This window comes from Ctenopharyngodon idella, chromosome 12 (assembly GCF_019924925.1).
Source record: "Ctenopharyngodon idella isolate HZGC_01 chromosome 12, HZGC01, whole genome shotgun sequence".
Taxonomy (NCBI): domain Eukaryota; kingdom Metazoa; phylum Chordata; class Actinopteri; order Cypriniformes; family Xenocyprididae; genus Ctenopharyngodon; species Ctenopharyngodon idella.
The window spans coordinates 22,103,332-22,121,217 of NC_067231.1; the positions used below are offsets into that span (position 1 = coordinate 22,103,332).

Consider the following 17,886-nt stretch of genomic DNA (forward strand, 5'->3'; position numbering starts at 1 on the left):
ACTGAAGGGAAACAAAACACAGACTCAAAAATAACAACTTATTCAAGTCCAACCCTATCCAGTATAGTTATATATTTTCAAAAGTTCTGAAGTAATTTAATTTAAATTATCATAATTAAAAAAAATTGTAATTATAATGCTTCAATCTAGCTATCAGTAATACCTCATCTCGTTCCTCCTCGCCCTCTGTCCTGCAGAGGGAGTTGACTGACAGGTCGTCTCTGAGGTCATCCTGGCTATCATGAGGAGGCTCTACTCGTCCGCTGAAGAACAGCACAGTCTCGGGACTGGGGTTGGGCCAGGACAGAATGCCCTGCTTATCCACACAGCACAGCACCTATGAGCAGGTCAGGACATATGATAAAACAAGATACTTCATTATCAGTTAATAAAGCTTATGATTCTTTGCATTTAAGTTAATTTTAGGGTAATTATTTTAAACTACATTTTCTATCAAGCATATACATATACACTTCCATATACACTCACTGGCCACTTTATTAGGTACACCTATTCAACTGCTTGTTAACTCATATCTAATCAATGCCTTTGGACATGTAGACATGGACAAGACGATCTGCTGAAGTTTAAACTGATCATCAGAATGAGGAAGAAAGGTGATTTAAGTGACTTTGAACATGGCAAGGCTGTTGGTGCCAGACGGGCTGGTCTGAGTATTTCAGAAACTGCTGATCCACTGGGATTTTCATGCATCTCTATGGTTTATAGTGAGTAGCAGTTCTGTGGGTGAAAATGCCTTGTTGATTCCAGAGGTCAGAGGAGAATGGCCAGACTGGTTTGAACTGATAGAAAGGCAACAGTAACTCAAATAGCCATTTGTTACAACCAATGTCTGCAGAAGAGCATCTCTGAACGCACAACAAGCAGATTGGCTGCAGCGGCAGAAGATCACACGGGGTGCCACTCCTGTCAGCTAAGAAGAGGAAACTGAGGCTACAATTTGCACGGGCTTATCTAAATTTAACAATAGAAAATTGGAAAAATGTTGCCTGGTCCATCCTACCTTGTATCAATGGTTCAATGGTGTGGGGGATTTTTTCTTGGCAATCTTTGGGCCCCTTATAATCAATTGAGCATCATTTAAACACCACATCCTACCTGAGTATTGTTGCTGTCCATGTCCATTCCTTTATGACCAAAGTGTACCCATCTTCTAATTGCTGCTTCCAGCAGGATAACGTCCCAAGTCACAAAGCTCAAATGATCTCAAACTGGTTTCTTGAACATGACAATGAGTGCACTATACTCAAATGGCCTCCACAGTCATCAGATCTCAATCCAATAGAGTACCTTTGGGATGTGGTGGAATGGGAGATTTGCATCACGGATGTGCAGCCGACAATCGGCAGCAACTGCGTGATGCTATCATTTCAATATGAACCAAAATCACTGAGGAATTTTTCCAGCACCTTCTTAAATCTATGCCACAAAGACTTAAAGCAGTAAAATAAAGTGGCCAGTGAGTGTATGTTGCATGCTTTAATGTTTAAATGCATTTCAGACAGTGATTTTAAATGCATATTTCATATATGTTCATATTTTCAAACATTTAGCCTATTTGTGGTATTACATGCATGCCTTCCTGGATTATAGGCATATTTGTTTACTGTAAGTGCCTCTTGACATTTGTTTAAACATACTGAGGGATGTGTCATAATTAATGTTTATGGTAGTTAAAAGCATGATACAGATGCAGTATCTCAAGAATGTGAAGAAACGTTAAGGAATGGGGATGGGACCAATTTCATAGAATGATCCTGCTATTAAAAAGACATACTGATTGACCACTATTTTAAATACTGGAGAAGGAAAACTGCCCTCCTCAGTGTCTATAGCAGTTACAGCAATGCTATAATTTGATAATTAGATTGAAAACAGCCCAGATTGGTCTTTTAATTAGTATTCATTTTTAAAATGAATATTAATCAATTTTTTTCATCAAATTGCAAGTAGGAAGTGTAATATGTCCAATGCGACACCAGGGGGAGCACTTACAGTGACGGAACCCAACGAGTGCAGCAGACTGGAGGTATAACAGAGGGTCTGGGACTCTCCTTTCAGCACACTGACCAGGTGTCTCCACACACAGCGTAGTATCTCCTGCACACAATCACGCACACACATACACAAACATGGTGTAAGTTGCATCATCTGCCCTGACAGAAACTCAAATCCATGCATCAGCAGCTCTGGGTTTCGAATGGCTCTGCAAAAGTGTCAGAATTTATGAAACCTGAAACCTGGTTCTGGATGTTATCCACTGACAAAACACACACACACAGACATCCACACACACACACACACACAGACACACAGACACACACACACACACACACATCTATAAGACAAGGCCAGGGAGAGTTAGACAGGAAAAAAGCAGCAGTAGTGTGTCCAGTCTTAGGTTTGTCCTAGTGCATTCAGAGGTTTAGAGGTGTTTTTATAAAAATAAATGCAACTTGCAGCAGGAAAAGGGAGAGAGAAATTGAATTGACTGAATCACAGAAGATTTGAAACTGAAGCAAACAAATGAAAGCTTGAGGCAGCAGCTACAGGAGAGCAGCACTGCAGAGCAAGAACTGAAAACAGTTAGTTGCAGGTGAATCTATCTGACACACATCAGATGTCCATGAATCCACCTTTAAAGTCAACATGAAATCAAAAAATGTTCCTGGTCTCATTGCAAATGAGTCATCAGTGCACATAATTCCAAAGAAAAACTAGTTGTCTTTCATTAAAACATAATGACACACACTGCATCTTTGTGTCTGTGTCACTGTGTCTAAATGCTTTTCTTTTGAACTTTCTATTCATCAAAACATTCCTAAAATGTGATGATTTCTGAAGGATCATGTGACACTGAAGAATGGAGTAATCACTCCAAAATTCAGCTTTGCCATCACAGGAATATATTACATTTTAAAATATATCAAAATATAAAACAGTTCATTTTAAACTCTAATAGTAGGTGATCATAAGAGACTTCTTTCAAATACACACACACACACACACACACACAAAAAAAAAAAAAAAAAAATCTCACCGACACCAAACGTTTGAACATTAGTGCATTTATAAAAATATATCTAAATACAGCATATCTACTAAAAAGAAAATTACGTGAACTGTAAAAAGTACAGTAGTATACTGATGACTCAACAGACATGGAAACTTCACAAAAAGTCACAAAATCTAATTTTGATTTCACAGGGTCTTTAAAGAGTCACATCGTCAGACAAACACACACACACACACACACACACACACACACACGCACACACACACGCACACACACAGACTGTGACCGCACAGCTGTTTAATAAACCAGTGAGAATGTTATTGAAGAGCAAACTTCTTAAAACCCTTCTGTTTTGTATTACACAGTCTTTGAAATAAGAAATTAAACAGCAAAACACAGCAGCAGATTTAAATACTTTCAGCCTGCTCCTATGTCTGATCTGTCCATGCAGACAAATACTTACCATACTTTGGAAATTTTAAAGGGAAAAAAAAAAAGAGTCTTGTTCATGCAGAAGTTCTCCAAATGTAAATTAACTAAAAAATTTGAAAAATGTAGTCCAGACAAGCACCACCACTATAGAGAGAGCTTATACTCTATCATGCAAACCTCAGGCAGGCAAAAGGTGGGCAGGCAAAGGCCAAGGGGTCACAGGTCAGCGTGGGGGGGGGTGCCAAACTAACCGGCAGCACAAGAAGCGAAAAAGATGCAAATAAATAAAAAAGATCGCGGGAGTATTGGCTGATTTTGCAAACTTGATCGAACGAAGTGAGATGAAGTGGTCGTGTTTTTTTTTTTTTTTTTAAATGAGAACAAACGTAAATAAACGGTGGTGAAGCAAATAAATAAAATAACAGGCTCTTTTCATAGTGATCCTTTGATATAGACAAGTTGACATGAGTAAAAATCAGAAAAGAAAAAGATGACGGTTGTGGGAGGGTCCAGAGCAAGGGAGAAGGATCACAAGAAGCGTGTGGTGAACGGGTGGGAGAGGTGGAGGAGGAATACAGAGGTTATACCTGGGAGGACACCACTTCCGTGTAGCTGCTTAGAGTGTCCTCAGAGAACTTAGCAAGCTGGGACAAGAAAAAAGTGATTAAACACCCGAGCAGACGATCAGCCCTCCGCTTCAACTTTGGCCTGATCGCTTCTCCTCAGCTCCGCAATCCCTCCCTAAGCCTCCCTACTACTAGTGAGAGCTTGGCCAATAAGCTTTACTTCCTCATGCAGTGTTATGGCTGCAAATCAAAGTTAATACACACAGCAATCATAGACAGAGCAGGTTACAATTTAGCAGCAATATCCGTTGGTGTAGGATTTGAGAAGTTATAAGTTGTGTATGTTTTGTATGTGTGTGTGTGTGTGTGTGTGTGTGTGTGTGTGTGTGTGTGTGTGTGCTGTAAATGAACAGCAAAAAGTGAGTGAGTGAATGAATGAATGTGTGGTGTTCTGTCTGTCTTACCAGGCCAGTGGGAGAGTTATGGCTGGACTCGGCTAACACACGGGCCTCTCCATACGCATTGACCAGAACCCACATGACAGGAAACAGAAGAGGTAAAATGGGCAATACACCCATCATCTATTGATCAGAGAGAGCAAGAGAGAGAGAGAAACAGAGATGGAAATTCACTATTAATACCAACATTGTTGTGCTTTAAATGTCATCTCTTTTTGACTTTAATTCTACATATTATGTCTCTCTGTGCAGTCAAGAAACAAACATGCAAAATATTGAAATATGTACGAATTCGGAATATTTACCAATAATAGTCCTTAGATACATTAGAACAGCGATTCTCAACCTTTTTGATTCCAAGGCCCCCCACTGGGCACAAAATTATTCCAGGGCCTCATGGCACTGGATAAGGATTAAGAATAAGGATTTTTAAGGGTTAGTTCACCCAAAAATGAAAATTCTGTCATTAATTACGTTCCAAACACTTAAGACATTCGTTCATCTTCTGAACACAAATGAAGATCTTATTAATGAAATCTGAGAGTTGAACTACCACTACCGCAACTACCACTTTCAAGCCCCAGAAAGGTAGTAAAAGGTAGTAAAGACATCATAAAAGTGGTTTAACCTCAATTTTATGAAGTGATATAAGTTCTTTGTTTGGGCAAAAAAACATAATTTACCACTTGATTTACAAAATATTAATCTCCAAGACGTTCACACAAAAACGTCTGCTTTCACGTCATCACAACACGCATATGTCGTGGTGTTCTCATGAACGCGTAGGAGATTAATATTTTAAAAATAAAGAGGTAAATTATGTTTTTTTGCACAAACAAAGCACTCGCATCACTTCATAAAATTGAGGTTCATTTAAAATTGATGTCTATACTACCTTTCTGGGGCTTGAAAGTGGTAGTTGCGTAGGCTGTCAATGGAGGGAAAGAAAGCTCTCAGATTTCATTAAAAAGTTTTTTTTTTTTTTGCTTTTGAGTGAACTAACCCTTTAACTCTAGTTTTTACTCATAATTTCTACCTGATACAATTTTTTAGAGCTTGGCATAAAATGTAAATTAATAAAACCTTATAATTCTATGGGCATTTTTATAATGAATATACATGACATGGTCTAGAAATCACACCTTTTAAAATAAGACTACCTCATATGGGAGAAATTAAGACAGTGGGAACCCTGATTCTTCATTTAAAAAAAGAAAATGTAAAAATAAAAAAAAGAGTGAAATAGCATGAGAAATATCTTGATTTTCAGTTGCTTTGGCTTGTTTTGATCTTGAGGCTCTTGGAAGTTTGCTGAGGCCCCTAGTGGGCCCCGGCCCTGTAGCTAAAAACCAATGTTTGAGTAATGGTTTTAAAAAAAAAACAATCATAAATAAAATACCTCAGGTTTCATAACATAACACAAGGACGTGCTACCCAGGATCTTGTAGTCATAACAACAAAACTGCTTTCTTAAATTGACCATTGTATGAAGAGCCTTGTAGACAGAAATTTTGCTACTTGATTTTTGTTTGGAACGATCCTATGAGCAGTGTCCCTTTCCCACAATGCCCTTCAAGGGTGCAAAAATGTCATTTGACCAATCACTATAATGGCCTAATATTATATATATATATATATTATAAAAATGTATATATTAAATGAAGAAGAGAACAGCTATGATGGACTCACCCTAACATTTACTATTGTCAGAGTGTGAAAGCAGTTCCCAATTTAATTAAAAAAAAAAAAAAAAATGAAAATAAAAAGAAACATTTGCATTGTGATTAACTATTATCAACCTGCAACTGAAGGAAGTTGAAGGGTCCAGGGGTGAGACCAGGAGTGTCAAAGAAGTACCGGATCGTGTTAATAGAGAAAAAGGCCACCTATAAATAAACAAAAAAGTTGACCAAAGATCATCATCAGCAAACGAACACACATTTTTTTACACTAATTATTAAATGTTATGAACATTAGGCCCATTTCACACATCTTGCATCTGGAGCATGTGAGTGTCGCTAGCTTTCACACTGTCAGCGTTTCAGCTGTGAACAGTTCCATGATTCTATGTTCCTTCATACAAAATAATATTGCAAAAGTTTGTTGATTAGATATTTTCACCTTATTTTCTGCTGAGTTCAGCATTCAGCAGTACTTGTGAAAACAGAAAACTGTTAATATGGGTGTCAAAATGGATGTTGTTTACAGGCAGACACAACATGTGTGAAACTTTGTGACACATTTTGAAAACTTAGAATGTCTATGTGTTTTAGCATACCAATACAGCAGGACAGGCAAATTTGGCAATAATGGACTGCACTGTGAACCGTTCGTTATCAAGGGCTGTGATTGGACGGGAGAGAGCCAGGTCAAGACTGTTCCTATTAGCCCGAAAAAGGTTATTAGTTAACTAGTGTGAGAAAACAAAACGTTCACATATCACAAAAGAAAAAGGTGGCATGAAAAATATGTCTAGTTGTTTGAGTCCACTGAGGTATTAACCTGACACTGTCGAGTATAGGTGTGCGCACCACCCTGAAGAGGCGGTACTGCTGAGGACTGTGGGGGCCCCTCCGCTCATTCACGCGTGGGGAGGGAGGAGGGGAAAATGGTGGAAAAAGGTCTCCTGGTTCCAGCACGATGTGTTCGTCGTCCTGGCAACAGAAGATTCAGTGATTCAGAAGAACAGAGTGAGAGAGCCACAGAACCCGAGAGAAACACTCACTAATGAAGCAAGTATTCTCCAAGGTTTGCTTTTGTACTGTTTCAGATTCCAGTACAAAATACAAGAATATAGTTCATTCTGTTTTAAAGCAGCTCTTAAAAGACAATAGTAAACAGTCATCATTCAGTTGAAATCAGTTCAGTTTGGTTTAATAACTGTGTAAAGTTCATCAATTATGGAGTGAGTTCAATTCAATTCAGGTATAAAGCAGCTCTGGAGAAAACAATCATGTCATCATCCAACTCAGTTCAGTTCTCATCCAATAGTGTCAGTGAAGTTAAGTCAATAATATTGCTGAATATTAAGAGTCCCCAACTAAGCAAGCCAGAGGCGACAGTTGGCAAGGAACCCAAGCTCCATTGGTGACGAAAATGGAGAAAAAAAAAAAAAACACCTTGGGAGGAACCAGGCTCAGTCAGTGGGCTAGTTCTCCTCTGGCCAACGAACAAACACGGTGTGATTATGATTTAGGTTGCATCACAAGTTAGCCTACTGAAATCTAATTGGTCCAACATCCCACTCCACAAATAAAGTTGTACAATAAATATCAAATACTTCCTGATTGGCTGTGATTGTGTCACAGTAGTAACAATACATGGAGATGGAATGTAAATGCATCATCTACGCGACTGAAAGAGCAAACAGTGGGGCTAATAGACGAAATCTCCTATGACAACTTTCAGTATTGCATATCATCGAGGCAGGGAAAAGAACACAACCCTGCAGACAACAGGTAAATGCCGTTATCGCTGTTTTCCATGTTCGTGGAGTAAATATGTTTACATGGCTTTTTAAAAATGCCGGGTGCTGGTGTCTGACATGCGTACACTTACATCATTGATAGTTCCTATAGTGCTGGTTTAGACCCTACTCTGAAGTAGGAACTAATTTAGTTCCCCCAAAAGGAGTTCCTAGAACTAAAATCGTTCCTAGTTCCTGCGGTGCAAACACGGTGCTGTTATTGTTAACTAAAATTACAACTATTAAAAATTGTTTTCATTAATTGAAATAAAGTTGAAATAAAATTTAATATAAATATTAGAAGAAAAACTTAAACTTAAAAAAAAAAAAAAATAGAGGATTAAAAATATTGCCTGGCCAACTAACTGAAATAAAATAAGTAGTAGTAAAATTACTAAAACTAAAACTGAAATAAAAATAAAGCTATTATTAAAAGAAAAAAACTGACAAAAATGACAAAAGCACAATTAAAATGAAAATATACAAATAAAATCTAATTCAAAATATTAAAAAAAAAAAAAATGCTATAATAGTATATAAATAATACTAAAATATCACTTTTACCATGGTAATTGTTATATATATATAGTAAAATAAATCTAAAATTGTTATGCATATTGTCTTTCATAAATCTACACAATACACAAACAAAAAATAATGTAATTCAGATCTGACATTACCTTGATGCCTCTGAGAGATGCAAAGGCTTCCTGGCCTGGCCTAAGAGCGATGACATCACCTTCCACCAGTAGACTGACGGGTAGATTGACCAGTCGCTCGTCTCTGAATGTCCAATGCAGTGACCAGGAAGGGGAGGTGGGAGTGTAGAGGTCAGGGTACAGAGAGGGGGCCCATCTGATTGGATGTCCTGCACTTCTCTCCAAATAATCTGGCAACCCATGAGGGAAAAAGTGAAAGAGTTAAGTGAATATTTACTTATTAAAACTTGGAATGACAAGTCTAGAGACATGGAACAACATGAGAGTGCATAAACAATGACAGAATGAACTATACTATAATTTCAGTTATATAAAAGCATATTTAGCATTGCGATGAAATTAAATGTAAATTAATGGAATGGAAGAACCACAGCATAACCTTCATAATTACTTCCTGAAGCATGACTGATTACTTTAAACATTTATATACTTGCTGCTCTCTCCTCACCGTTCAGCTGTGAGATGATGGACTTGAGCCTCCGCACCATCTCGCTGGTCCGTAACCTCTGCTGCCGTCTGATGAGGAAGAGGTTCAGCAGCAGCAGGAGGAAGAGCGCACCCGCGTTCACCAGCTCTATGCCTTGACTGCGATAAAAAGGAAAGCAGCTTACATAAAATAACATCAAGTGCTAAACCCAACGATTTGATAATGTCCATTGAAAATGCCAATCAAAAGTTTTTTTTGAGTCAAGCCCTGCCCACCTGCCCTCCGGCTGGCTGCCATGACAACACAACAGCCCAACTACCACAACCAGAGTGAGAACAGCTCCTGGCCAATGGAAGCACGAATGCCGGTTGTCATGATGAAGGAAGCTCTTGGCCCACAGCTCCTGCAAAACAAAAAGTAAAACCAAACACAATTTCTCAATCTCGGGCAAAACTAATTTAACTGTGAAGATAACAAGCAAAGCATCCTTAATCCAGAACAGACCTGTATGGTGGATCTTCGCGGGCTGAATTTCTGGTGTTGCCCCAGTAAGTTGGACAGCTGGTCCCGTAGGGTGCACAGAGCCTGAGCCGTGGACAGTCCCAGTGGAGTCGCCTCCTCCTCCTACAACACAACCAAACCAATCAATCTATGCAGGTCACTTTGTTTTTAAAAATGCTGGGGACAGGTGTGATAAAATGGCTTGGCTCATGAATATTAATTAGGTTATGCACAACTAATTGGGTATTTAAGAATCTGAAATGTGAAAAATGTTTCGAAATAAAAAAAAAAAATCAGCAAATTGAGTTTCAACTTTCAACATCATTGTTGCTGACTAAAGGTGCGGTGCCAAAATATCAACAAAATTTTACAGGCAAAGAAACTTCCATTGTCTATTGTCAATAGTGTAGCGTTGTATGAAGCACAGCTCACACTTAAGTCACTTTCAAACCAAGCAGCTTTCTGTTTGTCAACGGGGCAAATCTGCCTGAACATCATGAACCCGTGGAAATCTTTCGCCGATACACTAAATTCCAGACCATGTGAATTAAAGTGCTCAAATGAACTTTTTATTTAAAGCTGCAGTCCGCAAGTTTTGCCTCTTTGTCGCCATCTCTGTTCAATCGAACTGCAATTGCAGTTATTTGCAGAATTATCATCTTTATGCGGGTTGTGCTTCGATACGGCTCCTCAGTGTGGATGAATCTAATGTTTTGTGGAGGATGTGTGGCTGTCAGTCACCGTAACAGTGGATACTGTACTTCAGAATCACAGACTTTAGTCTTGGAAGTATGACCAAAATAAGAATTTTCACCAGAAAATGTCATCTGAACAAGTAACAAATCTGCCACTTTTGTTCTGACCAACTGAAAAAAAACCCATTACAATAAATCACGCTACCAATAGTGATCAAATCCAACGATCGCTTAGCTCATATCACATCAAACCATGCAAATTATTATTGCTATACTTTGTTCTCAAATTGTTAATGTTAATAATATCAGCATTGCGTGACTACATGTATTTAGTGTGTATTAGCATTACCTGTAGATTTCAATTTCTGTACAGTCTAATTTCTAATTGTCCATTTGTCATTCCATACAATCCGCCATCAAATTGATAAGTTTAATTACTCCAGCTGCTGTGAGAAAAGGCTATAAATGATCCGTCACCTGCAACATCCACACATACGATATAGCCTTCTAGCTGGGACTTGTTTTTTTATGTAAACAGATGTGACATAATGAGGCAAAGACAAACGGCGGCATGCTAGAAATTTCCCGCCGAAACCTACCAGTACCACTCGAAATTTAGAAAACATTACTACAAGCTTACCGTTATAAATCGGGCTAAGGTAAGGAGGTAGTTTTGAACACTGGCTGGTTATGTACTTGCTCAAAAATTGATTTTGGATCATTTTTAAACAAAAAAAAAAAAAGTTTAAATCTGACAATGTTGGTCCTTGGATATTGAAAGTCATTGAATAAATGGTACTAGTCTACACACATACAGTGTTTAGGTCATGGTGGTGGCTATACTTTATAAATAATCACTAGTGCAACATTTAGTTGCACTAAAAAGATTGTCCCAATCTGAGAAACAAGCTAATATAAACTTTGTAGAAAGTTGTATTTTAACCTGTAACATTCCATAAAACACAGCCAATCATGACATTATTAGGAAATCACCATCAGTTGTTTTTTTATTAGCTTTATTTACCAGTTCAAAAGCACTGAAGGAAAACTATTAAGGGAATGCAGACCCAGTAACTCAAACCTATTTATTTAGGCAGAAACTTTTATTGCTCAACATGCCAAGTATGGTCACAAAATAAAAGTATCTCTCTCCTCTGACGCATTTCGGCTATCCTACCAGTATTTAAGGAGTAGATTTCTGGGACAGCTAGAGTCCTGTAGTAGCAAACAAGTACCCACCACTATAAATAAACACACACTTTCCCACAGCCAGAGACTGAGTGCCTGCACTAAATCCATTCATGAGCATCACTCACACATCAACGAGCAGGGATTTACCACCAGCTCGCACACGGACATATGCGGTCACACACGGTGGCCCATTACGGGTAAAAACCACTCAAGACCTTTAAAAATGCACCACACAATCACAGCTGAGAAAAGTGCACATGCACCTGGCATGGCACTTTCACCTGTTCACGGTACTCAAGATTAATCACACACAAACAACAGAACTAAGTCTTAGCACATAAGACCTAAATGTTGGATCCCGAACAGTCGGATTCACACAGATCACAAACAACTGAGTTTGTTAGAGGAAGTGTACACAGATCCACTCACTTTATTCTTCCAGAACCAGGTCCCATTTTTCAGGATCATGGCTGCGACTAGTCCCTCTGCTGCCGACAGACTAATGTGTAACTGGTGCGTGTGTGGGTTGGACAGGAGTGTGCCGGGGTGCTACGGGATAATGTATGCTGCTGTTTCAGCACCAGTCGCACGGTCTGGACAGACAGTCTGCGCATTCAGAGGCTCTGTTTTGGGCACGTCCCAGCCACCCTTGTGTAGTCTGCCAGCTAAAAAAGCAGTGCACATTAAAATCAGTGCAACCGACCAGACAGGATGAACACAACTGTTCTTTTCAGCTGGTGACAGTCTCTTAAAAACAGTTAAGCTGAAGGAGAATGAATAGAAAAGAAAGGAGATTTTGTGAGTTCTAGCATTAATTAGTCTGAGAGCTCTGCAGAGGCAGCTGCAGCACTCCGCCTGAAGAGAAACAGGCAAAAAGGGTATAAAATGACAATGAAAAGCTGTAGGGGATGAGAAGGTATCAGGGTTGGGGAGCTTTTGAGAGAAAGAATTAGAGAATAACATGAGGAAGAGGGGCTTGACAGACAAGCAAAATCACGGTGTGCCCTCGCTGCCCTGTCCAGGCATTCATCCATTCCAGCTAACACAGCAATTTACGGTCCTAGCAGTGATGGGGCGCGGCAGGACAAAGAGCATCCTCATTGAACCTTACTGAAGTAGGGATGTGCATTTTTTTAATAGTGACAGATTGATATATATTTAATATATTTCGAATATTTTTAGGTGAAAAAATTGCCATTATTTTGACATTAAATATTAAATATGACCCCCTTCTGGTCTATGTATCCCTGCCTCTGCTATTGCCACAACATGATAATACAAACAACAATAAAATCAAAAATGGACTTTAACGCTCCTGCTGACCGTCCGGGATTCGTGATCCTGGTTCACGCGCATCAATCCATGCAGCGCTTTGCAAAAAGTCAGCGTGCGCCATTAATCTATTTCAGAGTGACAGTATGAGATTAATACAATGTTTCTGCTCAAAACTCACTCTACTGTGACCTAATGCACATATTGCATATAATAAACTGACGCATAAATGTATTATTAGACAGAACGTAGAAGTTTACTGTCACCGTAATGTGAGAATTATGATCACACAATATTGACTGATGGATCGGCAGAGAATCGTCTTTCTGCGATTTCATTAAGAAATTATGGTTTTGCATGATTTTGCATTCCTGGCAGAAATTAAGAATTATTAGTGTCATCGTAACCAAGTATTATCATAAATAGTGGTCAAATAACGAAGCTATCTAATCTATCTAATGCTTCAATGCTCAAGGTCAATATATAGCTCCGCTGTGTTTTTTTTTTTTTTACAAATCTTATATATATATATATATATATATGGGTAAGAGTTGTGAAAAAAAACAGAGGGGGGGGATGTCTATATGTATATATATAGATCCACCTGTTCCTGTCCCATGGCAACAACTATCCCAGCACACTCTCATTACTTCAGCAAAATCAATACAGGTAAGACAAGATCTCAGCAACATCATTACTGTCAAATTACACAGCCATACAGTGTTACAAAGTCATAGTGCCAATGATGCTGTCCAACACAAGCAATGTTAAAATATAAATTCAGGTAAATTTAGATGTTTATGGTACTTGAGTTTAATTGATTGAGGATAAATCTGTCATTCTCTCAATAAATTCAATCACAGAAATACACATATATGAGCTGGTGAAATAAATGATGTGACTGCTGACAAATGTACAGTATTTTAACATGACGATACATGAAAAAAGCACCTGCTTTCACTAGATATAAAGTCACTGGCCCAAATTCACAACATATCAGCCTTTCTTCGTGTCCAAAGTCAAAAGGACAATATGGCTTACACAACCTCTGCAACTTTCATCTCCATTAAAAAGTATCTGATGTGGTTCAAGTTTAACTGTTAATTATTACAGGACACTTCAAAGCAAAATTACCCAAGACTGGAAAATAAGAACAAAACTCCCTTGTAAATAAACATGTAGTAACAAAATATTCATTTTTCTATTTTAGAATTTTGTGTCCCTGAGTTTGATGATTGATCGTGAAAAAACAAGGGTGGTCAAGCGATTAATTTTTTTTTCTAATTACATGATGTGCTGATTAATCTAATTAATCGCACATCAAATTTGGCTGCGAAATAACCCCTAAAAGATCATTTAAAGTCATTATTGTGTTAAATGAGAAAAGCATCAAATAGACATTAGAAAAAGTAGCTTTAGAAAGAAATATTTTATTTGATTCAACATAGAATTGACTACACATAAACTTTTAGGCTACAACGGCCATGATTTATTTTTTTTTTTCCAGAAGCTACATCTGAATTTGTATTTAGATATATTTACAGATCAAAACAGTTTGGTTACCAATATTCTTCAAAATATCTTCTTTTATGTTCCGCAAAAGAAAGAAAGTCATACAGGTTTTAAACGACACAAGGGTGAGTAAATCTAAATAAACTGAATTTTTATTTTTGGGCAAACTATTTCCAAATATGAAATTTTTTTTTTTTTTAATGAAATGATACTCTAAGGCCTGGTTTTACATGTAACAGACGTAGGCTAGTAAGAGCTGTGCGTGTAAACCTCACTCCCCTGAACTCAAGAGATGCTCTAGCAACTGACACTAGAGACTGCAGTCTTTAGCCTCCTTGTTAGAGCGCCCACCTCCCATGCGGACGGGCCAGGGTTCGCGTCCCGCTTGGAGCGGGCATGTGCGAACTAGAGGGGCTACACACAGATAGGGCTTAGATTAAGCCAGGATTAGGCCTTAGTTCAATTAGGACATTTTAGTAGCTTTTATAAACATGCCTTAGAAAAAAAAACATTACTGGAGGTGCATCTTGAGACAAAACAATGGCACTGACATATTTTAAGATATGTCAGTGGAAGCTGCTTTCAGTTAAAACAGCTCAAACATGCATTTTAGTCTAGGACTAGGCTTAAGCCTTGTCTGTGAAACCACTGAATAAGTGGTTCACCTGACTGATTCGCTCAAAACGCGGCCTCGTTTAGAAACGAAACAGATGCAAAAAAGTTCTGCTCTGGCTTTATAGGTAATATTTTCGACGGTAAAATTGAGCAAAAGAGACAATATTGTGTAAAATATAACACAATATTAACTTGATATCTATTGAACTGTTAATAAGTGTTACTGTTAATAACTGTTGGTATAAAAACAATATCACATTTTCACTTGTGCTATTCGGCAAAAGCAGCACTCGTGTGATATTGCTTAACACTGTAAATAATGTTACATATATAATGTTAATTATATATATATATATATATATATATATATTTACTTATTAAACATTATATATTATTAACATACAAAGAGTAGTGTGATAAAATTCCCTTATCTATGTATACTGTAAAGTTATATCCAAAAATTTTAATGTTCAACTCCTGTTGCATTTCTTTAAATGTGATTTTTGTTTGTATTTACAAACAGAGGGGTGGGTCAAAATTATTTTCAGTGGTAATCAACAGTCTGAGTACCTACCCAGGAGGAAAACATTTCAAGAACTTACCTGTTTCTTATCCTGTAGCTCCATGGCAACCGCTGTCTCTCACCATGCTCTGTCGAGCCGCCCAGAGCTGGTAGTTACGGTCCACACTTGTCCCGATCCCAGCCCTGCTGGCAGAGGCAGGCAACTGTGGGCCCCCAGCTCCAAGACGCTGCACCTGCGGGCACTGCCAGTCTGAGGGACGGCTGTCAGGGCTGTAGTCGTTGCCCAGGAAGCTGTAATCAATGAGAGGCTGTGGCTTCTCTATTCTTACATTCAAAGGGATCTGATTGGGGTAGAAAGCATTACAAAGGGAATTATTAAAAAGAGACAATGACCACATTAATATTACCCAAGTCAGGTTTACATACTGCAGACAGTTACTGGAAAATTTCTGTATTCATGGCAATCAGCATATTCCAAAATGAACACATGCACGTTTCCCGCTATTTTCACCGGAAGTAAAGAAGTCAGTATCACCCTGGCCTTTGCTCGCTTACTCATGTACACAAGAGTGCAAAAATGAGCAGTAACGCATTTGAGACAACATGTTTGTGAACTTTTTTTTCTTTTTTAAACGAACATCAAGATTTGTGATTAAAATTAAGGTAAGTCTATCAGGCAAAGAGTACATATTTTAATTTATTTTATATGGTCCTACAGTGTGACAAGTTTACAAATATTCCATATACTCTCTGAATTAATATGGTAATGAAAACTGCATGCATAATAATTATAAAAGCAAAATTAGCTAAATTCTGTCTAAAAAGTTTAGAATAACATGTCACATTGCAAAAAAAGTATTTTTATACTTTTTATACTTCCCAAAAGTATTTTTATGTCAACTACCCAGATATTGATTTTATGTTCATTCTGTTTCTTTTCATGTTTGTGAAGAAAAAAAAAAAAAATCTCTCTATCTGTTACTTCTACTACTGCTTACAACTGCACCCAGAGTTACATTAATTTGGACATAAAACAAATTTCACAAATATTCCATTAGGCTACACCTTATTTCAAATTATGCCACCTGATATGCCACCTTATGCCAACCTGACATAATCCGGTTATGGCAAATTGGTAATCACAAAAGATGCATTTTACACATTTTGTTTAATATGGGAATATTCTTGTGGATATAAATGTGCTGAGCTTCTCTATTTCTCTCGTTGTCATTGTAAACATGACAAATTAGATAATGATAATCTAAAATTAAACAAGATAAATTATATAAGAGTACCAGTAATCTAATGTGGCATTTAATCATTTAATCTTTGGCTTTAGGTAAGACACTACCATATATTTGACAAACAAATCACTAAGAGTTTGGCTTATTCTTTAGAGAGACAAGCAAACTAAGCAATATAACTTACTCTTACTGACAATGAATGTCTAAATTGCCTCAAAAAGCTGTAATTAAGCATCACTGCCGAAAAAAAATAGCAAATAAATCACTGACATAATCTCTTAAATTCAACATATTCAGAGAAAGCAGTATTGACCTGTTTTATAAGGTAACAGTATTAGACAAATATTAGTAACTAGACTTTGATATTTGACTACAAGTGAGTGTAATAATAATGCAGGATTCATCTGAACAAGTCTAAGCAAATGACAGTTCTGTAGAGACATTTGTTTAGTAATATGTATATTACTAAACAGATACACTAAACAAACAGAGGTATTGCATAAAATTATTAAATACAGAAGTAACAGCGTGCATTTAGTTCTTACATATTATAATAAAGTACTATATTTCAGAGTTTTTACGGTATTATCATTAATGTGAAAGACAGCTCCCATGTTGATCGTTTGATCGAGGCTTGCGACAAGGCTTGTTAAAAACCCCTGCTTTATATCTCTGTTGAAATGAGCTGTCAAAGTTGCAGTCATTTCTATATAAACTTCATTAAACCATTTATAAATAATCCAAACAGCTGGTTTTCAGTTTATTAGAGGTGGCCTAGGGGTTAAATGATACTAGCTACATGCACAAATCACAATAAATCAATGTAAACTTACGTTATAAAGCTGTAACATCAACGACCCGCAAGTGGTATCGTCAATCATCAAGAGTGTTTAAACAGAATCAAATAATATTCGTCTCAAAATCCTTGGACTCACTCCCTGGTGACGGCCATGTTAGTGACTCGAAGGGCGTGGTATGTTTGTGCAGGGACGATGAAGTGGAATCTGATTGGCCAGTGTTATATGAGGGGCGGGATTTGTTTTGTTTGTCCTTTGTGATTGGTCAGTACTACGGGGTAGTCAAGTGGCGCTCACTTCAGAGCCAAATGGCATCCAGCTCCTCCTCACTGGACGTAATAGGTGGACCTTCTTGTCCTACTCCAGCTCCACCTCTGTGGATGGAGTTATGTTTAGAGATAGGGCTATGGGTAGTCTTTAGGGTTGGACCG

General features: G+C 37.8%; 1 protein-coding gene across 2 annotated transcripts in view; it reads right to left on the reverse strand.

The window, feature by feature from the left end:
• tmem94 (transmembrane protein 94) overlaps nucleotides 1-17,654 on the reverse strand; it is a 30,086-nt gene extending 12,432 nt beyond the window's left edge. The window contains exons 1-13 of one of the 2 annotated variants that reach the window (XM_051913972.1): nucleotides 17,492-17,654; nucleotides 15,494-15,755; nucleotides 9,610-9,729; nucleotides 9,381-9,508; nucleotides 9,127-9,263; nucleotides 8,640-8,848; nucleotides 6,996-7,147; nucleotides 6,772-6,874; nucleotides 6,293-6,379; nucleotides 4,500-4,616; nucleotides 4,057-4,113; nucleotides 2,017-2,121; nucleotides 164-337 (exon numbers count right to left, since the gene is read on the reverse strand). In XM_051913972.1, the coding sequence (XP_051769932.1) occupies nucleotides 164-337; nucleotides 2,017-2,121; nucleotides 4,057-4,113; nucleotides 4,500-4,616; nucleotides 6,293-6,379; nucleotides 6,772-6,874; nucleotides 6,996-7,147; nucleotides 8,640-8,848; nucleotides 9,127-9,263; nucleotides 9,381-9,508; nucleotides 9,610-9,729; nucleotides 15,494-15,517 (1,413 nt within the window). In that variant the 5' untranslated portion in view covers nucleotides 15,518-15,755; nucleotides 17,492-17,654. The remainder of the gene's footprint in view (nucleotides 1-163; nucleotides 338-2,016; nucleotides 2,122-4,056; nucleotides 4,114-4,499; nucleotides 4,617-6,292; nucleotides 6,380-6,771; nucleotides 6,875-6,995; nucleotides 7,148-8,639; nucleotides 8,849-9,126; nucleotides 9,264-9,380; nucleotides 9,509-9,609; nucleotides 9,730-15,493; nucleotides 15,756-17,491) is intronic. The other variant, XM_051913973.1, reaches the window with a different exon arrangement.
• Nucleotides 17,655-17,886: the final 232 nt, after the last annotated feature.